Source organism: Leptonotus elevatus, chromosome 9 (genome assembly GCF_054856555.1).
Source record: "Leptonotus elevatus isolate MCC_2025b chromosome 9, RoL_Lele_1.0, whole genome shotgun sequence".
Taxonomy (NCBI): Eukaryota; Metazoa; Chordata; class Actinopteri; order Syngnathiformes; family Syngnathidae; genus Leptonotus; species Leptonotus elevatus.
In genome coordinates, this window is record NC_141247.1 from 16,043,971 (window position 1) to 16,071,133 (window position 27,163).

The following is a 27,163-nucleotide window of genomic DNA, read 5'->3' on the forward strand; positions in this document are numbered from 1 at the left end:
ACTAAAAAGGGCCTAAATAAAACTGGGATGAGGTCGACTAACTATGATAAAAACTAACAAGTGTGATTTAAACTGGACTAAAACTGAGACTAAATTTAAAAATGCTGGATGAAATTAACACTATTCAGAAGAGTATGACATCCACCAACAAGAAGCAAACATCCATCTTGTTTTCACCCAAGCAGGGCAAAACTATCACAAAGTAAAATAAACTGTGTTGAATCGTAGTGATATCAATTGAACAACACAAAGATTTAGAAAATGTACCCAATTTGGTTTCCAATGCAGTTTGCATCAGGCTTGCGCTTCGGAGAGATATGGATTAAAAACATGTCCAGATTAAAAATGGTATATCAACAAGTACCATTCAAATAATAATAAAAAATAAAAAGCTGCTGAAAAGCAGCTCGTTGACACTGAACAAACCAAGTGGATGTTTAGCATTGATACTAATTGATCCGTCATGGAAGGTGGTGGCATAGAATGGAGCGAAGGGCGTATCGTCATTGACGATTAAGCTTGTCCTTCCCCTTTCTTTCATACGCCTCTGGCAAAAGATGCGCAAGAATGATCCATTTTTGAGAAGTTGTATCGATGAGGATCATAACAACACCAATGTCGTCTCCGGCTCAGGCTAAACGAGGTGTGTCTGTTTCGTGAGTGCCAAGTTTCAGTGTCAGCCGGGCCACAGGGGCGATAACGCCGGCATCTGTCACGCAGGTTCAGCTATTCCATATCGAGCAAGAACGGCCCTCGGTGGAACGGAGACCTCAGCCAATCACAAAAGATGATGATCTCGTCGATATGATCCCATACTAGTCTAGATAATAATGAACATTACAAAAGCTGTAACTTTACAGCAGGAGCGTAGCCCCAAAAAATTCATTGGAGTGGCCTGTGTGATTTTATAATAAATGAATAAATTAATTAAAAAATGAATACATTAATAAATAAATAAAAATTAAAATTAATAATAATATAAAAAACAACAATAATAAAATTAATAACATTAATAATAATAATAATCATAATGATGAAGTAAAATCACGGATACTAAAATTTTCCCTTAGGGTGGCCAGAGAGTGCCATGGCCACCCCTGGCCACCATGTAGCTCCGCCCCTGCACTACGGACTCATTTGTTTCTCGCGTGAATTTGGGCTAGGTACGTTTCCACATCAAATCGTTCAGTACTGTTGCAAATTGCAAAAGTCACGCTGCAATAAATACATCGGGCCTCATTTTATTTTTAAAACGGACAGATGGGCCATTTTCTTGTTCAACGTGTGCTCATTATGGTGGGCGGGTGAGCTGAACATCACAGCTGACTTTGGGCGAGAGGTAGGGTACACCCATGTGTGTCCGATGCCCCTTGCCCGGATGCCAAGTTCCATTGCCAGGCGGGCCACAGGGGTGATAACACCAGCATCTGTCACACAGGCTCAGCTATTCCATCCCCAGAAAGCTTCAGGGACGAGACCGCAGCCACGTGTACCATTCCTCGGCAGGAGAGCAAGAAAAAAAAAAGCGATATGAGATAAAATTCCGTGTGTACTTTCAGCTGCAACGGTTCAAGTTTTCTGCCACAAGTGCTTCAAATAGCTTCAAACGTCACGCAAACTTGTGAAATTCCCATGGACTTCAATAGCCTCTCGCTGCCTGTTGCCTTCAAGTTAAAGAACAAACCCTGAAGTGCACACAGCGCCATGCGGAATGCGTGTCAGGAAATGCAATTAATTATTCACTTCCTGTTATTTCACACTGTGTTTTACTTATTCCCAGTCCAATGCTGAACAATAATGTGGATTTGGATTTTGCACAAGTTCCTGTGGTCAAGTTTTATTTACATTATTCCATAGATTGTTTCATGTGATTTTTATTGTCAGAAATATTTTTTTAAACGCCCCATTGGAAATAATATAATATTGAAATGTGGCCAACGTAAAACATTTAACTGTCCAAGGAATGTGCTAGAAACTTTTTAAAACCGTTATATAATATAACAAGGACTTTAAAACAAACATGGTGTGACAAACATGTATAGTGTGTGCTTGGGAGGTGAGTCTCATTACAATAGTAGACAAAATGCAGCTTATTTTTCGGTCGAGATGTTCAATACCAGTGCGAGTACTCAACTCTTAATAGTTAGCGATACCGATACCACTACTACTTTTAGCATTTTTCCTTAAAATTGCATTACATTAACAGCAATTTTCAATTCTTTTAATTTCTAGTTCAGATCATAAAACAGCCATTAGAGGCCTCTGTTGTGAGTACCGATACCTTGAACCAAGGCCTGGTATCAGCCTGATACCGATACCTGGTATTGGTACTCGCCCATCCCTATTTTTCTATGCAGTGAAGGTAGCGAATGTCGATTTGTGGTCACGGTTCGTTCAAGGTCACAAACGATCGCCAGATGTTTACCAACAGTTTTAATGAAAAAACATAAAAACCGTTGGCACGTCTTTGCGACTTTGAACGGACCCTGACGAAAAATCTATATAGCTAACCTTGCAATCATTTGCAAACGTTGACTGGCCAGTGGCATACGGGCTTTTACCAATGGGTATATGACATATGGGAGTACCATGCAATGAAAAAGGGGCATAAAAGGATACCAACTTCCACATGCAACAAGCTTTTTAACCACACTCTAAAAACACACACACACACGTAACCTAATTATGGATTAAAAAAATGGACCGATCCACTTTATGGGTCAATTTGACCCAACTTTCTGGGTTGTTTTATACAAAATGACCCAATTTTTGACCCCAGTAAAGCGTCTGACCAATATTAAGGAGTTGTTTGTTGTTTTACACTAAATGACCCATTTCTTGACTCAAAGTTGGGTCAAATTGACCCAAGTAGAGGATCGGTCCATTTTTGACCCACAGTTGGGTTATTTTTGACCCAACTGTTTTTAGAATGCACAGTTCCAATTGCTGGATTTGGTTGTTCAATTTCCAACCTTGGCCCCATTGCATGTGGACCGTAACGGTGACAAAAAGTTAAATGAATCCCCAAATCTTCATCAAAATACTAATGTTTTTGGAATGTTGGAGGAAGCCCGACAACAAGGAAAAAACCTACGCAAGCTCATAACATGCAAACTCCACACAATTTTTCCGAGGCAGACGTGCTAATTACTCGTCCACTGTGCTTGGAATGGAAATGATTAATATGAATAATACAGTAGAGAAATTAATTCAAAGATGGGCAAATTCTTTCAAGGATGGTGACTGGAAATCAAACGGTGGCGCTAGAGTCCGCGTGACATCGCTCTCTTTCTGCATAACATTTCAGGACCTCGACTGTGCTCCAATCAATAAAGGCCACAAAAGGCACGTCAACAGGAGGAAGTACACCGAGCGAGATTGTAGCTCATAAATGAAATATGCCATCACTTTCTCTGCGAGGGGAGAAACGCATTGTGGCTAAATTATTGCGCTAGTTTATGTTTGAGTCTGCCGCTCCAGGCAAGACTGCTGCCGCTTTTTTCTTCTTCTTCTTCTTCTTTCCATACTGCACTCCACTGCGGGGGTAAATATATCTGCAACATTTTGATCCACCTCATGCTTTGGAGCAGCTCAAATTGGGTAGAAACGTGCAGACCACAGTTTGGCCTCGAGGATAATGAACTCTCAGATATGTTGGTTAGCAAGATTCACCCTTTCACCCAGCTTTTGCCGGGATTGAAGTTTGAGAAAAACACCTGAGAAAATATATTCATACAATATAGGCGGAAAAATATCCCATGAGACGATACAATGGAGTTCAAGAAATAGTCTAAAGCCTTGCATCTCCAAGATCATAATTTTTCAGAGATGTCAGGCAAGCGAATCACTTTGCCGCCAGTGATGAGATGTGATCATCTGAAATGATTCCACTTTGATGGTCAAAGGTGAAGCCAGATCTTGCCGTTCATGACACACCCAACGTGTGCAGTCAAAGCTCACATGTCTCACAATTGAACAACATCCGTCTGTGATTTATACTGTATTGGTAGCCAATATTGCCCCATGAGAAAAAAGTATAGTTGTAAGTTTTGACGCTTGGACGGACCTCTCAGGGCAGGAACTCCATCAACCACTGCATTTCTGAGCAAGATCTGGGCTCATGGTTGTGTTTTTCAAAGCCAAACGTTGCATCCACACTCTACGATGGAACATACACAATTGAGTATTTTGTACACTCGGTTCAAATTTGGATGAATTCTCTCGGTAGAGCACGTTCAGGTATGACCCCTGGATGGGCCACTGAAAAATGGCACCTTCAAATCAAAATGGTTGACTCTCTACACATTTCACAGGAGAGATCCTGTATTGATTTCCATCCATCCTGTCATAATGAACATCCGTGACAAATTTCAGATCACTTGGACACATTGGTGGAAGGTCCCAATTAGGGGTGTTAGGTGATAAAAAATGTTAATTGTAAATCATTTATATGTATATATATATATATATATATATATATATATATATATATATATATATATATATATATATATATATATATATATATATATATATATATATATATATATACTGTATATTTATATCCATTCTAAATGTACAATAAAATGTACAATATTTTTTTCTAAGTGTTCATACTTTTGTTAACAAAAAAGTGGGAAAAAATGTTAAACTAATAGAAATATTGCTGCATCATTTAGTCATTGATACAGTAATTTCATAATAATTTATAAAAAAAAATAGTTACAATTAAAAGGATGTACTGTACTGTAAAAACGGAGTGAGATATTGATTTGTGCTGAGGTCATTTCTTTTGCCACTAGATGGCATGATTGCATTTGTAAGACATTGGTGACAGCTCAGTGTATTTTTCTTTCCATATTAAGAGCTATCTAATCTTGAACATGAAGTAACCTGTGAGATTCTGCACATATTTAAAATGGTAAAATACAACTTGACTCCAATCGCCACAAATAAATGCATTATTATTAAATGTATTACTGCTAAATTTTAATGTGGACGTGTCTGCTGCGTTGCGATTGGAATTCCCCCAGTACAAGGGGTGGTCATTAATTGCGCGTTAAAAAAAATTAGTGGCGTTAAAGAAACTTTAAATAAACTCAAAATTAACGCACTAATTTTGACAGCCCTAGTCCTAATATTTTCTGTTAATGTTCGGAAAGCAATTTCAAGGATCCTCGTATTTACAAAGTTGAGTTGTAAGAAATAAGTTGACAATTACTGCAGTACTTATTGTTTTTCATTTATAGCCAACAAATGTTTCTCACACAAATACTTACTGAATGTTATTATGACTTAAAGAAGGGATGTAACGATATCCAAACATCACAATACAATAATTATCACGATATTGTGGGGAGGTTTGCGATATTAAAAAAAGTCACAATATTGTAAAAAAAAGAAAAAAAAGATCATACAAAAAAAAAACAATATTGTGCTTTTGTACATAACAGCAATGGATATAAACAACATAAAATCTCTAATAACAGTTAATATTGAGGCACTAATGCATGCACACATTGAGTTCCTCCACATATTAACTCGGTTCACAAGCATATTACGTTCCCGTTCATCTGACCATTGGATTGCGTGGATTTTAAACATAGAAGGGCCAAAACATGCCTTGTGGAAATTAAACTGCACTAAAAAAATAACCACAAGAGGGTGCCAGAACTGCACAAATGGAAATCACCCTGACTTTTTTAACAGATGTGCTGCTTTTAATATCATGACATGACGACGATGAATTGTGGCAGTTTTAATATCACCATATCATGATATTGCTTTTTGTCGTTACATCCCGACTTTAATGTGGCCTGAGGTACAAAATTCTAATCTTGGTTCAGAACCTCCTCTGTGGTGTTTGCATGTTTTCCCCATTCTTGCATGGTTTTACTCTGACTTCCTACCACATTCCAAAAACATGCACGTTGAGCACACGCAAGACTAAATTGTCCACAAGTCCAACTCTCACCAAAAGTCAGCTGGGACCGACTCGACCTCACCCTTGACACTAAGCCAAATATAAGGAGCGCTAGTGTACACTTATATTAATTAACTGAAAGCCACTGAGTGAACGCCAAAGACCTCCATCATGCCACCATGTTTTACACGCAGAACCCCCCCCCCCCCCCCCTGAAAAAAAACGAACGTCCCCAGCCGCCGCCTATGGTTGTTTAACTTGCTGACGTTAAGAATTTATGAGCTTCAAGATTCCTGCAGCGCGCCGCGTGCTCCCCTCTCTCCTGTGCGGAGGCGACACATCTCCAAAAGTGTTATAGAGAAGCAAACAAATTGCTTTTGATACCTGCTTGTTTGTCGAGGTGGCGCAAGAAATGAGACAAATACTGTATATATACACACACACACACACCTGTGTGTTTTTGGCAACAAGAGGATTTCAACAGTGTGTCCGCAGCACAAAGCTGGGCCATTCTTCAGATATTCTATTACATTGTAAACATCATCCGCTATTACATCCCCTTTAAATATGCCTGTAAATCCACCACGCTGAGGCAAAAGTTAATGATAGCACATCTGCTTGCATTTTTACAATACAAAATCTCAAAACCATTTTTTTCCTTCTGTCGCCGCCATTGATGAATAATGATTTGCTGTGGCTCAGTCCTCCATCACCTCTAGGACAGCACATTAATTGCGCTCCAACTGGCCAACGCCATTTCAATATAAAGAGCAAATTGATTGCGCCATTGTTATTCTCCTGGCTTGGAAGGCTGTCTTTTTTCTCTCTTTCCTCTGCAGAGGGTGAGGTAGCAGCGCATGCAGCCGCGGACAGACACTAGGTGTCACCCTTGCGACTTTGAAGAAGCTCTGCCTTCTGTATAGAGTGTGTGCGTGTGTGGCCTCAAGTGAAACTCGACATTAACCATCCTCAAAGTCAGACTGAAGACGAGACAGCGTTGGTATCATATGAGGATTGCACTGAATGTGGATTTGCCTTTGTTTATGTTTTAACATTTGACATGCCTCAAAAGTGCTCAAATTAGCCCCATGACCAGAGAGTTTATAATGCAACAGTGCTTTTGTATTTTCACTACAAGCCTATTGCATATAAATCCAATGTTTGCTCTATTTTAGGGCCTTAGTTTCAAGTAAAGTCGGTCAAGGTTCATGATGCAATATGATGTGCAAAGTAGGCTGCATTCGTTTTAATAAGAAAGTGATTCAGGTACTTTAAAATTGTCAACATGCAGGATATATAGAATTGAAATGTTGGTTCTCAATCAATTATGTAACAATTAAACACAAATATAAAATGGTGTATTTATGAATAATTGTATTTATTTATGTATTTATTGATTGATTGATTGCTTGATTTATTGTGCCTAATATTTTGGCAAGTGAATGTTTACTTTTTGGAGGAAGGGGGGGGGGGGTCCACGTTTCAAGTTGTAGTGTTAAAGCAATGCTGGAGCATGCGTGTTGTAATTGCAAAGAGGAGAGGAGCAGGTATATATCTGCTGGCCGTCGTGTTTTATTTTTATTTTATTTTTTAGCCCAACCCACAAGCGACTCCAGCCCAGGCTGTGTAACCCCTGATTGGCTGAGGAGGGGAGTGGAAGGGAGAGGTGGTGGATGGGGGGGACTGCGGGTCCGTGCACGCACTGAGCGCCCGGCTCTGGAGCAACCGCGCGTCTGCCAGTGTGAGTCAGTGGAGCGAGAGGAGCGCATGTTCCAGACCGAGTTCTTTTATTTGGGATGAGAGGAGCTGCTGGGTCCGCCAGTGTGCACTCGCTTCACATTGTTGACGCTACGTTTTTGTGTGTTTGTCGTCTTTTAATTTGTAACGGAATTCTTTAATGACGTGGAAATTTGGTGCTTTCACCCTCCAAGTGCTTTGCAGGGGAAAGTGGCATCCGCAAGACTTGAGGAGGGGATGTAAGAGAGGGAAAAGATGTGCTGGAATTAAAAACCGATCTTGGACTTTGCTGATGTGATGAGACATTCTTGGAGCAGGCGACCAAAATCGGACTTGAGCTGTTGATTTATTTTCAGATTTGCGAGTAAGGAATTGAAGTATAATATATCAAGGGAGGACTTTTGAGGCATCATCACTTGGGAGATTTTTATTTTATTTTTTTTATTTTACATTTTTTGCCTCTCATTGGATTTTCGTTCCTTTTTGGATCAATGATGCACTTTGCTCCTGTGAGGCAGTTTTGCTCGGTAAGGACATGCACGGCAGCACTTGGATGAAGACGTGCACGGTTAAATCACTGCAGCCTGCCCGGACACCGTGCGCGGTGCACAGCTCCGCCGTCACCCCTCGCAGCTCTCCACTGCAGGAAGGACTCCGATAGATGTCAAACGTGCATGCACTCAAAAACATTGACTTTTTCTTTACACATGACATGATTTTGGAGGTGCGTGAGTAATCAAGCTCTTTTATTAAGACAAACTCAACAGGTCCGGGAAAAAATGGAATTAATACATTTAATTGTGCTGCTGCTCTTGTTTTGGGTCGGCGCCGAGGCTGTCATTAACCTCAAATATGGAATAAACGAGGAGATAAAGCCGGGCTCTGTGATCGGGAACGTGACAAAGGACGCGCTCAAACAAGGATTCCAAATCGCGCCGCAGCCGCCCTACTTGCGGGTCATCTCCAATTCGGAGCCGCGCTGGGTGGAACTCAGCCCGGCCGGGATTCTTACCACGCAAATGAAGATCGACCGGGATGTAGTGTGCCGCCAGAACCCCAAGTGCATTATTTCTCTGGAGGTGATGTCCAACTCGATGGAGATCTGCGTCATCAAAGTTGAAATTGAGGATTTGAACGACAACGCGCCCAGGTTCCCCACGAGCCACATTGACATCGAGATCTCGGAAAACGCGTCCCCCGGGACCAGGTTTCCCCTGGAGGGGGCGAGCGATCCAGACTCCGGCGTCTTCGGAGTGCAGTCCTACTCCATAACCCCCAACGAGCTTTTTGGACTGGAGATTAAAACGAGAGGTGACGGCTCCAAAATTGCAGAGCTTGTCGTGCAAAAATCATTAGACCGAGAGACCCAGTCCCACTATACTTATGAGATCAGCGCGGAGGACGGAGGAGACCCACCAAAAATAGGTGCGGTTCAGTTAAACATCAAAGTCATTGATTCCAATGACAACAATCCTGTTTTTGACGAGCCTGTGTACACAGTTAATGTGATGGAGAACTCCCCAACCAACACTCTAGTCATAGATTTAAATGCAACAGATCCTGATGAGGGCACCAACGGCGAGGTGGTGTACTCCTTCAACAGTTACGTCACAGAGAAAACGAGGAATGCTTTCAAAATTGATTCCCGGACTGGTATCATCACCGTCAACGGCGTTCTGGATTACGAGACCGCCCAGATATACGAGATCGACATTCAGGCCAAAGATTTGGGTCCCAACTCCATACCGGCGCACTGCAAAGTCACCGTGAACGTGATGGACACCAACGACAACCCGCCTGTCATCAACCTGCTCTCCCTCAACACAGAGATGGTGGAGGTGAGTGAGAATGCGCAGCGCGGGTACGTCATTGCCCTGGTGCGGGTCTCCGACAAGGATGCAGGGGCCAATGGCAAGGTGCAGTGCCGACTCCAGGGCAACGTCCCCTTCCGGCTGCAGGAGTATGAGAGCTTTTCCACCATCCTGGTGGACGGACGGCTGGACCGCGAGCAGAAGGACACGTATAACCTGACAATCCAGGCCGAGGACAGTGGCGTGCCGCCCCTGCGTGCCACCAAGTCACTGGTGGTCAAAGTGGCGGATGAGAACGATAACCCGCCGCACTTCCTCAAGCCGCATTATCAGGAGATGGTGATGGAGAACAACCTGCCTGGCTCGTGCCTGCTGGCAGTCTCGGCAGAAGACCCCGACCTGGGCATGAACGGAACCGTGTCCTACTCCATAGTGCCTGGTGATATTAAGCACATGGACGTTAACACGTATGTGAGCATAAACCCATCGGGCCGTATTTACTCCATGAGGTCCTTCGACCACGAGTACACGAGGACTTTTGACTTTAAAGTTCTCGCCCGGGACAACGGCAATCCGTCTTTGTCGAGCAACGCCACCGTGCGAATCGTGGTGCTGGACGTCAACGACAACACGCCCCTCATGACCAACCCGCCTCTGGTGAACGGCACCGCCGAGGTGTCAATCCCCAGGAACGCCGGCGCTGGCTACATGGTGACCCAGGTCAAGGCGGACGACTATGACGAAGGCGAGAACGGCCGGCTCACCTACACCATCTCCGAGGGCGACCGTGCCTTTTTCGAGATCGACCAAGTCAATGGAGAGGTGCACTCCACCCGTATGTTCAGTGAGAACGCCAAGTCCACCTACGAGATCACAGTGGTGGCCCGGGATCACGGCAAGCCCTCGCTGTCGGCCTCGGCCTACATCGTGGTGTACCTGTCGCCGGACCTGAACGCCCAGGAATCCATCGGACCCGTCAACTTGTCCCTCATCTTCATCATTGCTCTGGGCTCCATCGCCGCCATCCTCTTTGTCACCATGATATTTGTGGCGGTTAAATGTAAGAGGGACAACAAGGAAATCCGGACCTACAACTGCAGGTAATGACCCACTTTTGTGTGTGTGTGTATTGTAATCCCCTGTGCAGCATTCTGGGCCTGCAGATTTTTCTTCTTTGCTTTAGTTTGAGGCTGCTTTTGAAGTAGAATGAGTCCATCAGAGGAGCATTGTTGCTTTTGAGTGACTGATTTAATCCTTCCTTTGTGACCAATTGGCTCCTAAGTATGAGTGTCATGTTCAATTTGTGGGCGTGTTGCCCGACAATTAAGGCCCTGCTGGTTTGGTGACAGTCGCAGACGTTTCTTATTTAACCGTGGCAGATTGGTCATTATTAGGTTTAATCTATATGATTATAAGATTGGTCAGGTTTAGGCCACCTTTAATTTTGCCGTCCATATTTGACAGGCTAAACAAATCATAAATTCTTTCAAAGCTGGTCTGGATGAGCCAAGAAACAAAAAAAAACTCAAATCGCAATATTAATGAATTTCCTGGGAAGTGGCACATAATTAATTTTTTTGCACATCGAACGCTCTGTTTTTGTTCATCAATCTGCAATCAGCCCCGGTGCCACATTAACATTATACATTTACATATAGATTGGATTTGAGACTTCACCTGCAGCCATAATCATATTTTACTTCAAATATTATTGGGAGTTAAGTTTGGATGTTCTTTCGAGCACCAGGCCCATCATCATTCTAAATTGTACTTGTTGCTGTGCATTGTCTTGTTTAATACACTCACCGGACACAACATTTGGTAGAAGAAGAATAGAGTTTAAATAAAATAAAAAAACATATTGAAACATCTTCCATTACAAACCTGATAATGTTCAGTTTTGATTGACATTGTCCGATACATATGCGTATGTAATGGAGATCACTAGCTGTTACGAGCGTACCTAATGTTGTGGCTGCTGAGTACGGAGCTTTTCCTCTGAGGAGGGCAACATAGAAAGTGTTAGCACTGTAGATGGATGCAAGTCTGGCAGAATCCTAATAGAAAGGGTTGAACTCGTGCATTCTCTTGCTGAGTTACAAATCTAGCTCGAAACAGAAATCATTACCAACTATAGATTCCAAACCGCACCCCCCAACCCCACCCTCCTACCCCCCCTGGGTGCTATAATCTGCAGCGATGCGATGTGTGCCCTTCTCACTCAGTCCCCCACCTTGACTATGAGGAGCAGGTATCTCCAATTGATTGCTTGTTTTCAGTCAGCCTGTCTGACTCAGAACAAACTCCACTTGATTTGTATTTTGAAGCAACATAGAGCGGAAGGCAGCATGCTAAATGATAAATGAAAACGAGGTGGAGAACGTTCTGCCTTTTGTTTGCGGATGCCCATTTTCTTTCCTCTAAATCAAGGGGTGGGGGTAGGGTTAGAATGAGGGCGGGTAGCTCTTTTCAAGATGCAATCTGAGAGAAAAATGAAAGTGAGGGAAAAACAATGCTGCTTCTTAGCCCGCGCGATTTTAGAAGTGTTGGGAGGATTAGAGCTGCGTTAGTGAGGAAACAGAGGCCAGTGGGGGCGACAATCACACAGATATTCCACACGCCACTGCAGAAGACTAACTCGCCTTTGAACAATGTAAACCATATGCTCCACATAGCGATGACAGAATTGGCTTAAAAGTATCGCAAAAGAAAAGAAAATATTACAAATTATATGCAATCATGTTGAGTGACATGTGGCCATAGCATCTGTTCTTCTGTTGAAATCCACAAGCCTGTGTGAAGAATTTTCTATTTCCCAATCCTGGAGAAGCCTTTGATGAAACAGCACAAGCGTGCTGCTTCTTTGCTCTTATTTCAGTAAAAAATGGTTTGAGAGTTTGTGGAAAACACACAGGGCGACAAAATGAATTTGAATCTGCGGCCCTCCCACCTCCTCATACTCCATTTTGCTAGAATGCTTGCTTGATAGTCAAAAAAATGTGGTTTCTGTGTTTTGGATATGATTGCATATACCAGTGGTGCTGTGCTGAACTAGTGTCGTTTTGTATCTGTGGTTTTTGGCATGTTTGCATACTGTGTGCCTGTTTGTGACATGTGCAATGTTGAGCATGCAAATCTAAACATACAAAAAATGGTAGTTCCTTTGCTGTCTCAGGGTGAGGGGACCCTTAACCCATTAAAGCCGGGAGCGCATTACTGCATTTCTACCACTAGAGCCGGGAGCGCTCTAGCGCTTTTCTACGTTTAAAGCCGGGAGAGCGGATACAAAATTTTGTTTTGTTCTAACGAATTATTTCCAACCAATTCAAACTCCAGTAAAACATCCGGGAGCGAAGGGGGTTGCTTCAGTGAAAGTGGCTAAAGGTGAATGAGCTAAGAAATATGTTTTTAGACAATGAGAATGTTGAAATTCTCGACAGCTTTGTAACGGAACAGGCGACGAATAATTACCACTCGATCCCCTGAGGTTATTACAACTGCGCTCCAGTGTTGATACCCGCAGATGCAACACAATTACCGGTACTTGTTGATTAAAAAATAAATAAATGAAGGTTTATAATAATAAACTTAGATTTTTGTGAATGCCACAGGTCTAAGCTCTAATTATGTTTCTATCTGCTTCAATATCAATTATTTAGTAGGCATTGACAATATTGTTGAATTTCCAGGAAAACTCGAGGTTTTCGGGGTGACTCTAAAGTCACCCATAGGTTTCAGAGACATGTTTTGCCAGGCGCTTTAGGCCTTAATGGGTTAAGTAAGCCTTGCCACCCCTCGACACAGGCAATTAGCATTTGTCTGGCACCCATGCATCCAAACGTCATCCTCGCTGGCATGATGGTGGGAGCACGTATTTGACTGTGCAAAAGGAAAGCCAAGACAGAGCACTGCTTTATTGAGTCTGTTCAGTTTCTTCTACTTGCGCAGGGTGGCTGAGTACTCCTACGGCAATCAGAAGAAGTCGAGCAAGAAGAAGAAGCTGAGCAAGAACGACATCCGCCTGGTACCTCGCGATGTCGAGGAGACGGACAAGATGAACGTGGTGAGTTGCTCGTCACTCACCTCCTCGCTCAACTACTTCGACTACCACCAGCAGAGCCTGCCACTGGGCTGCAGGCGCTCCGAGAGCACCTTCCTCAACGTGGAGAACCAGAACTCGCGCAATGCCGCACCCAACCACGGCTATCAGCACCCGTTCACCGGGCAGGGTCACCAGCAGCCAGACCTCATCATCAACGGCATGCCACTGCCAGAGGTGAGAAACTGTGCACGGTAGCTCTGGATTATGTCGGGCGACGAAGTAGGAGAGCAAACTGATGGGTGTTGGGTGAACAAACCCTAAAAGCAAAGTTGTTTTAGACTTCCATCATCACTCAAAGTGTCTGAAAGATCCATCTGATATCCGTTGATGGTCCGATTGGGATGGCAAGATGCTATTTGACACATTTCAACACATCTGAAATTGTGGTGATATTTAGCACTCCATCACAGCGAAGATGGTGCTGTCAGTGAAATGTCTGCCCGCCATTGATGGAAGGTTAAGCTATTTGAAATGGCATGTGTGACCGTATGTCAGTACATCTGAGTGAAATGTTCAAGGCATTTCAAGAGATATTGAAGTTGACCTGAGACTGAAAGCATTTCGCCAGCACAACCTGGAGGCCGGATGACTGGAACGATTTGCTCTTCGTCTTATTCTTGTGCTTTAGTTGCTCCAAAAAGAGAACCTCTCTGAGCAATGATCTATTGATCCGGCTAATCAGCCCCATCACGTGTAATTTCAGGTGCTAGCGGAAAGAATAATCATTGCTTAAATTGCCTACTGTCCATTTGGCGGAGAGCGGGCGTGCAGTGTGAGTGCATGGTTGCGCTGTGCAGCCAGCCATTGAATTATCCTGACATACCATGCACGACTCCAGCAGAGCAAAGAGGGTCTGACGAGAAAAACTATTTGAGCTGACAGCGTTATGCAGACCAGCTGATCTTTATTTGATAGATTTTCCAATGTATGAACTGCTTCATTGGATTTCTTGTGCAACACACCTCTCTGTCGTCACGGCCCACTTCTCCCGAATCCTGCGAGAGCAGACAACAGTTCCGCGAGTGACTGCAAATATACGTCTTTGCTTTGTCTGCGGAGGAGCTTGTTAGACGCTCATTCCAACAGGCAGCACCAGGAAAGGTTCTCCGTCCACACGCCCTACCAGACGGTCGTAATTGATGACTCGAATCTCTCTTTGACATTCATGGAGAGGAAGGTGGGGTGTTGGGGGTCTTAGAACAAGAAACACAAGATGGATATTGATGTATTGAGCTGATGATCCAGAGATATTCAGGCACCAATGGATCCAGAGAGGTCAATGAGACCTACTTACAGGCATGCTGAATTGCTGGGCCTGTCTGAGCTGGTTCTGATGCAGTGCATGAATAAGATAGGGAATAGGAAATGATGCTTGGCGGTGGTTTGGCGGAGCGACAGTGTCTGCTAGCCACGTTTCTAATAGATAGTATAGAAGAGTTTGGTTCACCCTGTTTGTATTTGAAACAATTGGTCAGATCCGGATTGAAAGACATTCTGATGTAGTTCATAACCACGTCTAGTTCATAACCACGTCATCAAATATTTGGGTGTTTTGTTTTCTTCAAATTGCACAGACCAGACAATTTTCTCTTAACCACTAGCCATCACTTTGTACCTGTGTAACATGGGCTGCGAATGAATACTTGCTAACCAATTTCTTTCATTCATGTGTATCAAACGTGTTGGGAATAACGGCGTTAAAGTATAACGGCGTTACTAATGGCGTTGACACAGACAGCAGAAAAATATCAGTTACTTTAGTTACATTGTTGAATAACTACTTACTTTTACAAAACGGCAACTCTGTTGCTAACTGAATTACTTTTTTTTTTTAAATAAAAAGTCATTTGTAACGATAACTAATTACTTTTTTAGGGTAACATGCCCAAAACTGTTTTTTAGTGGAAATGTTTGAAAAAAATCATAGTGTCATGTTTTCACTACATTACAGGAGAAAGCAGCATGTCATAAGTCATTGATTCTTTACTAGATGTCACAGGAGGAAATTTGTGTGTACATTACATGGCAGAAGGAAAAGTTAACTAGTAGATAGTTTTTGCCATCTAGCAAACAGAATCATCTTTGTTTTCAAATCACCAGGCCCAGAAGTAACATTTAGACGAGATCATCATTACTTAATGAAACTTTCAGTGACAGCTTTCTTAGGTGGTGTGCCGTGATAGTTTTCTAATGTAAAATATGTGCCTTGGCTCGATATCGGTTGGGAAACGCAGTTATAAATAGCTGTCACCTGACAGCAACTCTAATCTTTATCCCAAAAAGCACATCAGCCTGGCACGAAATTCACACAAGCTCCTGAAGCATCCTTCCTCTGTGTCTTAATCATTCAATAAAAGCACATTTGCTACCGGATTAGCTCAGCCTTGATTTGCCTGGGCTAATGAAAAAGTAAAGAGTTAGACAAATTAGGTTCGATTGATTCCGATAATCTTATATGCAAAGCTTTGAGCCGCCTTGATGGAGCCGTGCGAGGGCAAACAGAGACGGGAGAAAGGAGTGAAGACTGGTGAATGACTGCCAGTGCCAGGTGTCTGGGCCAATGTTGTCTCGGAGCCACTTGATTGGCTTGATGGCGGCCGGGCCTGCTTAGCACGCAGCCTCCATCGCCGGCCACTTCTCCTGAATTTGACAAGCATCTCTTTGAGCCAGCCACCACCCGTGTATGGAGATGCCAGCAAGACCGCGCTTTAACCTCCCATCGCGTTTACCTCGACGGCACAGTTGCTGTTGTTTTCTCTGCTTCCCGCCGTGACATCTGCCGTCGACAGAAGTGCCGCAGTACGCACAAATGTCGTGCTTAAATAAGAAATGTTGTAGGTATAATTACAGCGCTATTTGTAACGCTTACAAACAGCATTGAAATGTATCAGTACTGATAAGGCGACATAAATTGGAAAATTGGAAACCACCCTTTGGACATTCCTCCATAATTAGGAAAGCTGCTTTCTGTAACGTTGATTCATTCAAGGAGCTTTATTGTTTTTGGCAACCATTCTTTTAGTATTTAGTGATAAGATTTTGCTAACATTGAGAAACATTTTTGGAAACGTGTGCTAACATTTTGGTAATTGCCATTTTTCTGAATCAATGGAAGCTAACATTTGGTGATATTTTGGTAACTCCGGTAAATAAAATGGTAAATTTTTATGTCTTTGTAACATTTAACAATATTTTTGTAAACGAATTTTTCACAAAATTTTGGTAACATCACTATTAAATACATTTTATATTTTTCGTAACTAATTTATGGTACATGTTTCCAATTTTTAGTAAGATTTTTTTTTTTTACTGGTTCCCAAAATTTGGCAAAATAAAATAAATAAATTGGCAATCTTTTGTTAAAAATGCTGACAATGTTTAAAAACTATGGTAACAAACGTTCAGTTAAAATTTGGGTAACTTTTCGTGAACTGACTTTCGATGCCACTTTTGGTGAAATATTTGACCAATCAGAAAGCATAACAATGAAAAAAGGTAAATAATAAAAAACAATACAATATACTATACGAACAAATTATAATATGTTATTATTTAATAAGAAAGTTAAGGCAGTGAAAAATATTGTCAAGCACTGCAACCATATACGTTTTTTCTCCACGGCACGCTTATTTTCCAATCATGTCCTTTTGATCAGTTCACACATGACCAAGAGATCCAATCTGGTTTTGCTCGTGGAGGCTACAAGCATTCATTGCGACCAAATGCTTGTGATCAATGCGCTTATACTCTATTGTTTGCTCATGTGAGCAGGTTACAAAGCTTTTCGTGTTTCAGATAAAAGGTTTCTGCCTAAAACAAATCCTCATCCTGTACTCTTAACAACAGACCTAGCCAAGAAAACAGTGACAGGTCTCCCCGAAGGCCTCATACCTGCAGCTGTGTGTATTGTAATTCTCCCTGGTGAGAATGTGAAGCAGTATATACATCACTCACCCCCCCCCCCCCCCTTGTCCATTGTTTCAAAGCATGTCAGCTGTGAGATGTTTGTTCGAGCCGCCTATCTTGGATATGAATGCTCACAGGAACATAGAGCTATCTTCCATGGCTTAATTATAGTTTATCACTTGCTCGGAGAGACAATTATACGGTGAAAGAATGGCCTTTGGCTACAAATGTGTTTTTGAATATGTTAGAAGGCTTCTTACACCTGTGATACCAGATAATGAGCACATAGCGCGAAGATAAGTTATTCTTTTTAAGTGTATTGATTAATCTCAGTCAGGTGTTTTTTCCCTCCCATTTTATGCTGGTAATTAATGAGGGAGGGTGACAAATGAAGCAGAAAGTAGGACTTCACTAGCTGACTGATAATCAATACAGGTCTCATTCACTATGCACCATTTCATACAAGATGCAATCCTTGCAATTTTATTTCAGGTAGTGTACACATCGGATTGACTTATATTGTTATTGGGTAAAAAAACGATTTCATACCTAATATACCACATTTGTTGACTTCCGAAACATGATTTCTCACAGTCAATCGACATCTAACTTTTGGTACCAATTTTGATAACTAGCTTTTGGTAACCTATTCAGGCAGGCCCATTGAAAGAGATTTATTGGCAAATCTTGGTAACATTTCATAAAATTATTGTAAACAATGGTAACTAACCTACAGTAGTAACGTTTTGGCAACTTTTTGTGAAACAACAATTGTAAAAAAATTTGACACATTTTGCTAACATTTGCCAAGTTTTTTTTGTACCTATTGTTCACTAAATAATGCTATACTTTTGTTCACATTTCCTGAAAATTCTGGTAACAAAATTTTGGTCGTTTTTCTCATTACATTTTTTGATTTTATTTATTTTATTTGGGGGGGGGGGCTAATAAGTAAATATTAATGAATAATAATCCATCCATTTTCTATACCACTTATCGTCATTTGGGTGACAGGTGAGGTGGAGCCTTTCCCAGCTGACTTTTGGCAAAAAGCAAAGTAAATCCTTAGCCAGTGGCAGTGCACATAAAGACAAACAACCATTCACAATCAAACTCACACCTGGACAATTTTCATCTTCATTCAGCCTAATATGCATGTTTTTTGGAAGATGGGGGGGAAAGTCAGAGAACCCAGAGGAGGGGAAAAGCTACTCAAGCAAGCAATAACGGAAACAGGAGTCTAATTTTTAACCACCAAACTCCACATTAGTGTATATGAAGGACAGGCTATACAGAGAAAAGGTAAATATGATGAAAACATAACGAGGTATATATACATATTGTATCCTATACATTTTTGTTGTTATCATTGCCTTTCTTTAGCGGTTGGCTGTGATAAATCACAATGTCTACCTGTCTCATACTGTATATCGTGGCATTCATTATGCGACCAATCTGATGCCGACATAGCAATATGAGATTCTCAGCATAACACTGGGATGCGCGGCTATGGACAAAAATGTCAAATTGAGCGAGAGGCAGACTTGTTGCTGTCATTCACGTCGTTGCGGGTGGCCTTCTACACTTGTGATGAATACGCACAATGGACACGTACGAAACAGCTCCTATGGATCGTCTCATTTATTTGAAACATGAGCTGCGACATTATCATTTACATCCTATAGAGGCTGACTCGGGAATGAGAGGCATTGTCAATAATCAGACATCATAGTGTTTCTGCATTTAGAGTGCCCCTTTAATGCTGTTGTAGTTGTAATTTTGTGTGTGATATACGCTGAGCCGTAAATGGTGCCGTTATCGCTGTGAGTGTTTTTCAGTATTTTAGAGCAGCGTTATTGAGAATATATGCTTTATCTCAACAGCAGTGCTTCAAATCACTTTAGGCATTATATTACTGTTATATATATATATATATATATATATATGGACTCAAGTCATTGACCAAGCAAAGTGCTACTGCACTTCACATCACAAATGTTTGTGATGCATTCTCTAAAGTCCCGTCCGATCAAAAGGGATTTGGAAAAGAAGCGCTTCATCTCCCCCAAAAAGCTTCAGTCTGTCCTCCTGATTGAGTAGCAGATGATCCTGTTAATTATTGAAGTTGTTTTTAAGGCAGAGACTTTCAAAAGGCAGCATTATTTTTCAAGTGTCAGTGTTTATAAGGCTGAATAAAGCCCGGGCGGTCAGAAATGAATGAACAGTGGGTGACAGTGAGGCACTTAGTGCCCTCTCGAAATGAGTTTGGCCGTGGTTCCGTACACACAAACGGGAACACACGCACGCACGCACATACTGCTAATTTTGCTGTTCCACTTCTTCTTTTCTTTGTTCTTTTTTCGGAGCCCACCTGGGGTGCTGCTCTTTTTGTGGACGCTGAGGAGTCGAAGTCAGACGCGCGGGTAAAAAGGTCCGCAAAATACAATCTGCTGTCTTTAATTTGCGATTGGCATGCAGGGCACAAAGAACAGGGGTGATGGATCTGATTCTCCATAACCTGCTATTACCTCCACCAGGGAATTTTACTTGATTTACAATGAGTACGTTTTCGTAACTTTTGGCCCAATTTTTGGTTACGATGGTAACTACATTTAAAAACACTTGTTAAAATTCGGCAATTAAACTTTGGTGATATTTCAGGTACATTTGGTACCTAATATTTTGTATTCTTTGGTAACATTTTGGGAAGTGATGTAAACATTTTGGTAAAATTTGCCTACTGGTTACTCTTGGCATCTAAACTTCGATGAAATTTGGCATATCAACTTTGTTTATCATCATTTTGTTACACTTTTGGCAACTCAAGTTATTGTTTTTTTATTGTTGGTATTTTGTTTTGTTGAATAACTTATGCTTAACAACCTTTGTTAATTACGTTAACATTTTGCTCACATTTTAATATATTTTTTTAAACTGATATTGGTGACAATTTAGGTAACTGTTTATTACTAGCTTTTGGTCCCAATTTTAACTGGTAACTAACTCCGAGTGACATCTATCTATCTATCTATCTATCTATCTATCTATCTATCTATCTATCTATCTATCTATCTATCTATCTATCTATCTATCTATCTATCTATCTATCTATCTATCTATCTATCTATCTATCTATCTATCTATCTATCTATCTATCTATCTATCTATCTATCTATCTATCTATCTATCTATCTATCCATCCGTCTCTCCATCCGTCTCTCCGTCCGTCTCTCCGTCCATCAGTTTGTGACAGTTTGGCCTTAGCAAAGGTCTGCACCCTACTGAGCGCTATTTATTTACTTTCTATAAAACCTAACCTTAAAATGAGGACACATTATCATTTATTTATTTATATTATTCCCTTACCATTTCCAACTACCGCAATAGCAGAAAATGTCACATTTCTAATGTTAGAAAGGATTATTTTGTACTTTGCAGATAAATATTACTTTAGTGTATCCAACAACACAGATGGTGGCATTAAGTGAAGATAGTGGTTTAAGTGGATTTTACACTGTGTGTGACAATATATTTTATTCAGCAGACACAAAGTGGTTACCATAATCATCTCCTTTTTATCCAGCTTTGTTCAAAACCACTGAAAAGGAGGAAATGTGGACGTTTTGTATAATACATCATTAAAAAAATGGATTTATTGCAGAGTCAGAGTCAGTCACACAGCAGCATAAATCTCTCTAAAGACTTTTAGTGGACGTGAACGCAGTAAGGCTACAAGAACTTTGGACCGAGGTTGATGGGTCCACATGTAATTTGGAGAAGGCTAAATGGAGTGAAGGAAATGGACATCGTGATGATGTTTATCACTGGGGAACAGGACATCATTATGCACCTTGTTAAGCCCCGCAAGCAATGCTGCATGGACGTAATTACCCATTTAAATGAGTATCCAGTGGCGTTTTTTCACCCGCCCCACTCCCGCTTTTAATTTCTCAAATTAAACTCTTAGACATAAATATGACACATTGTGTTTCCTTTCATGGAAATCACCGGACTGTCTCAAGTCCCAACAGAGCGCATGAATATGCAAATGTTTACCATCAAGCGCATAATTATCAGCATTGTTTCCTGCGAAGGTTTATTAAGCTTTCAAGAAAACTTATGACTCTAGGAGGATATTATGGGAAAAGAAAAAGCTCATCTTCCAGTAATGGGCCTTGGTCGAGCCCCTGAGAATGGCCTACATTTGTATAGGGGAGAAAAGGTCAGCTTGCATATGTAAAAACACAAGACCAAAGTTTTGCTATAGCCGAGGGAGAAATGTCTTTGCAATCCGTACAGTGGCAACTTTTGTGTGGCTCATTTTGGTCATATTTTCGATAACAAATGCTTAGTAACTTAAAAAAAAAACATTTTGTTGAGCTTTTTTGTACATTTTATGAACTAACAATCTCTAACTAACTTTGTTAAAATGTTTCATAACTGAAATAGAAGGAAGTAAAGGCAAGTAAAAAATCTTACATCATCATCAGCCAATGAAAAGCCATACACGCAAATCCTTATGCAAGATCTCCCACAGTGCTTTGTAAGCCCGGCTGCTTGCCAGGCTTTTCTCCCGAACACCCGACCCTGCCCTTGCCGCCGAATGTCGCCGGCACAACCCTTCCCCAGTCAACAAGCGACAGATAGTAATCGTAAGATTCGGAGCAAGTTGGTCATCACCCCCCACTGACGAATATTTTGCTCCCAGTCAGTGCCTGACCACCAGACCTAGAAACCTTTCTGGGGAACACCCTGCGAGTGCGAAGGTGGGACCATTAACATTTGTCCTTCTATATGTCAACATTTTAAGAAATTGCCAGTTAGTGTTTTTCTTGCTACTTGGTTCATGGAGAATGACGAATGGGGTTACAATGGCAAATAGCACCTGGAAAGTTAATGTTTTGTTGTTGCAATATTTCTTGTTGCAAAATGGTCTTATCACTTTTTTTACCACACAATGTAGAAGCACAGACACATTTATTTAATACTTGCCGTGAATGGAAAGTTCCTGGAGTAGCCAGCTCTGACACCGGGGAAGAGTGACCTTTTCGCGGAGGCCTGAAACAAGGAGGTAGCGGGAGGATGTTAGTTAGCATTTCCCCCCATCGGATTAAATGTCAGCTTCTGCATGCATTATTGTAGAATAGTAAGTAGGAAGACTTGTCAAACAATTTGCCGGCACGGGTGGAAGAAACCCAACAATCTCTAACTAACGACTACGCCACGCCACTGCCGCTACGTTTGGATGTGTGCTATGAAACTATTGTATCTTAAAATATTTTGAATTATTGTGTCACATGCTTTTTAACTCATTCACTCCCAGCCATTTTCACGGAAGCAACCCCCTTTACTGGATTTTGACTGATTTTGCAAGGCCCACATTGTGTTCTATTGCTATAAAAACATGGAACCCACCAAAAGAATGATTAGAGTCTCTTCTTTTATCAGGAAAATAGTATTATAATTGTATCTGTTTCCGTTTTGCAGCAATTAGCATTAGAATAAAGCTAAGTTTCATCATTATTCACAAACCTGTTGAAAACACTGGTGAAAAGAGCTTGTTGCCGTGATCTCTTATACTCTGCTGCTACCTGCTGGCTGTTTTTTGTAATAACTACCATTGCTTTAAGCGACCTCTTCAGGTCAGAAGCTGCATCAAAGCCTTCTGTATGCTATAGCATTAAAAAAAAAAACATAAAAAGCATAGAAATACGTTTTTGGGACCACGGCAATATTTAAAATTAAACGTGTGTATACGTTTTTGGGAGCAAAAGAGTTAAAAGTGAGAAGTAGGTATTAAAAGAGTGCCACTGAAGTAGTCAACAGCAGGCTAATGCTGCATTGTTGTTTTGTCTGGCCCAATGGTGCAGTGGCCCTTCATTTCATTTGAGGACATTCAAATGGCGCTTTTGTTTCAAGACATAAACCTGCATTTGCATCAGGGACTAATATATGGAGGTTTCCGCTGTAGCGGTGGCAGAAATCAGCTGCCTCAGAGGCGCAGGGCGACGTGGCCGTCAGAGCAGCGGGGTGGCGTAATTGTGCATTGTGCATCCACACAACAGAGGTAGAGCATGTAATGAGCTGCAGCGCTTGCAGCCAGCCAGCCTAATGGGCTATGACCGAGTGTGTAGGCCTCACGTTCCCCCTGCCCTGTGTGGCTGCCATTTTTTTCTCCCGTCCTCACCCCCAGACGCTGTCACCCCTGTTATCCCCTTCCTTTATCGCTTCTGTCAGACATTGTGCCCCCCCCCCCCCCGCCCAAAAAAACCCCCTACTCTTTAGCTCCTATTCTCATTCATGGTGTGTGCAAATCTCAGAGCAGTCGGTGTGATTGAGCCTGACATAAAGCGGAGGAGCTGCGAGATGACATTAAGAATTAAGCAGCACAATGAAGGCTCTGGGAGAGAATTTTGCTGATGTTTGGTGTTGGGGATTTGTTGTTTGAAAGTCTCACCTTTCCATTAAAGAGCGCTTTGCATTTTTGCATTCACACGCAGATATGCAGGTTTCTGCCCGGGCTAGTGTTCCTGGGATTATAGGTTTCCAGAAAGGGGCCTAGGCGTATTATTTACACCCAATGGCGGCTTGAAGAGGGATGAGAATCCATTTCTTTGCTTGAGTAATACCAGGTCAAGTTGCTAAGACAGGAATGTGTGCCAGGAATAGATGATATCGTCTCTTTCTGGGCTCAGGACATGCAGAGGATGAAAGCACCACTAATGATAATAGTTATGACTGCCTTGCTTTGAAATTGATCATGACTCCGCCTCCACCTGCAGCTCGCTTTTGGCATTAGGAAATAATATTCAGGCCGTGGCGCACAATGGGCTGCCGCATTTTGACTTCCTCCTCACGTCCAACGTTTGACATAGCACAGCCCAGACAGCCAACTTAATGAACGAAAAGCACTTGGCCTCACCGAGGTGGCTTTAAGTGTTGTCTTTTTTCCACGTTAACTTCTTTAGTTCCACCTGAGAGCTGCTCCTTGTTCCAGTTAGAAAGGTAGAGCGCTGGTGCTCCTTAAAGAAAAAAAACTCAATTTATAATCTCCGGGCTTTAATAATGTAAGATGATGATTCCTTTGGCGACCAAAGCAGGAAGGTTGCCACAGAGCTGTGTTCAAGGGCTCTTATTAGTGTGGGCATTATATCATTTTGAACCATTTTTCTCTATTGAAAATGGTTCAAAGATATCTGCCAAAAGGTCTCACTTTTCGGTACGCTTTCATTTTGGTACCAGCTGCAATACAAAATCATTTAGTATGGTAATTTATTTAACTTCATTCATGAAGTCTGACTCAGGGACAATGGCAATGCTACGATGCTGCGCTAGTCACATAGCAGACGGAAATGCAAGCCTAATTAGGTTTTACCCAACTGTGAACTCAATTGTACCACGTGTCGGAATCAGTGCTTGACAAGTGAACATTGCTTCATGAAAGGCAAGACTTAGCGGTAAGCTAATGTTAAGTGTCTCAAAATTGCTCGCTATAACCATATAAAGTTAAAATACTGAAATGTTTGACACACCAGTTGTTCCACATTGTGCAAATCACACATTAAAATCTCATAATTACTTCCTAATAAAGCTTTTCCACCCAATTATGGTTCACTAGCAGTTTTGTTTGCATACTTTCCTGCCTTCCATTTTTCATACCGCCTATCCTTTTCAGGGAAGCAAGCTAACATTAACTTCCCAAAATGGCTAACTGTCTGTAAAAAATAAAAATAAAAACAATCATTCAACACTTGTGAAGCATAGTCACATTTTCACAATGACACAACTTTCTTTCTGGTAGAGCACTCATCTCCCATGTATGCTAATAAGTCACTAGCGCTTATAATATCACACTTTTACTTCTGTCTTTTTTACACTACTCATCCTGTTCAGGGGTATTAAATGTGTTTAATCAATTTACAAATCTTAGTGCTGTCCAAAAAAAACATTGTATTTTTGCAAACCAAATTTAACTGTGTGGCTTGGTGGAGACAACATAGCTGCAAGGTAGCATTAGCTTCCCAAATTTGCTATGTTCAAAAAAAAAAAAGTAAAAGTAAATATATATTTATTGTGTTGTAGCTAGCTGCTGTGCTGTTCACAACCTACTCTCCAACTGTTGGCACCAGTATTGGCCAGAAATCCCTATTACAAGCGTGTGTGTCCAATATAGAAATCCTAATGGTGTCTAGTCGCCAACATCTGAATGTGTTATTATGAATGAAAAAAAAAAAAGGCTTTTATCCACATTTATATGTGGTTGCCTACTTTGAAAGCACGAAAAAATGGATAACTAGAGCAATGGGGGAGGAACGACATGGTTGTGGTGTTGTGACTTTTGATCTGTACGCTACTCGCTGATGATTATTTGAGCCTCTAAGCTGAAGATTTGGCCTTGTTTTTGCCATGGGAAGTCGTGTCAACGGGGACAGGATAGCTCGGCTTGAGGGGCTTGTGTGAGGCTAAGCCGTTTGGCAATGAGAATCAGGTATATGCGGCGTGCAAGACATTTTGGGCATCGCTACCGAGGGTCAGCTAAATGGGGCAGAATAGGAGTGGCTGAAGGAGAGAATTTTTTCCAATTCTAGATCTCCGTTAGTTCCCTTGTTAGCAGCACTGGTAGGAAGCCAGGAGCCAGTTTGCATGAGCAACTGGGGGAAAACAGACTTTTTTGGTTTAATTTGGCGGACTAGCTCTAATCCAGACGAAATCTCTCAAGGATGAAGCCCCCTCCCTCATCCCACCACAGTTGGATTACGGGAGTGTCTTTAAAAGGATAAGGGCCCGCTTATCGCCGCTTCCCTCAACACTTGTTCGAGATTTAAAGAAGCGGGGGTAGGCGCATCGGCGTCACCCGATGTGGCCGGGGTGGAGATGATTCAGAGATTAGGCATCTGACAAATGAGATCAATGGTAATCACAAGTTGCCGTTTTTAAACCACCCCGCCCACACCCCAACAACCCAATTGACACAAACACATATGCTTCGACTGCCACCCTCCCAAGTGAATTACACTTAGTATTTTTTAAGAGACTGGAAGAGGCTAAAATGAGATTTCCTATTGAGCTGGGTGAGTGCCTTTCACTCGTTTAATACCAAAGTGGAGACAAACTGCAGAAATGGTCAGAGCATGTGACACACTGATGAGTGCTGCAATGAAAAGAAATGAACCAATTCGTTCACATTGAGCTTTGCCTTTAGAAAAATGGCCCGAAGACGCTACTATAAGATCTGAAATTGATTCAAAAAGAAGAAGCATCAACTTGTTACGGTTATTTTCTTGTCATGGGCAGCACATTGGAATAGTGGTTAGCATGTCTGCATCAGATTTAGGAGATTCAGGTTCATATCTGATTATTTTCATGGATTTTCTCTGGTAAACCGGATTCCTCCCACATCCCGAAAACATGTTTCTTGATGACTAAAGACATTAAATTGTCCACAGGTATGAAAGTGAGTGTAAATGGTTTTATAGATGATATGTGCCGTGTGACGGACTGGTGGCCAGTCATCACACAAAGTCTGTTAGAATAGGCACCAGCAACCCAAAAAATGGATGCACGATTGTCTACCAATCAGTCTCTGTAGCTGATTTTTGCTATATGCTAAGCTAATAGTCCACTTACAAAACAGCGTTCATTCATTGTGCATCCCACCAAGGCAGATAAAGCAAATACAGAGCT

The 27,163-nt window shown here is 41.7% G+C and overlaps 1 protein-coding gene across 4 annotated transcripts in view; it reads left to right on the forward strand.

The window, feature by feature from the left end:
• Window positions 1-7,610: 7,610 nt before the first annotated feature.
• Window positions 7,611-27,163, forward strand: part of pcdh19 (protocadherin 19) — a 64,899-nt gene continuing 45,346 nt past the window's right edge. The window contains exons 1-2 of one of the 4 annotated variants that reach the window (XM_086085348.1): window positions 7,611-10,571; window positions 13,402-13,534. In XM_086085348.1, the coding sequence (XP_085941474.1) occupies window positions 8,440-10,571; window positions 13,402-13,534 (2,265 nt within the window). In that variant the 5' untranslated portion in view covers window positions 7,611-8,439. Of the gene's footprint in view, window positions 10,572-13,401; window positions 13,748-27,163 lie in introns of all 4 variants that reach the window. The other 3 variants (XM_086085349.1, XM_086085346.1, XM_086085347.1) reach the window with 3 other exon arrangements.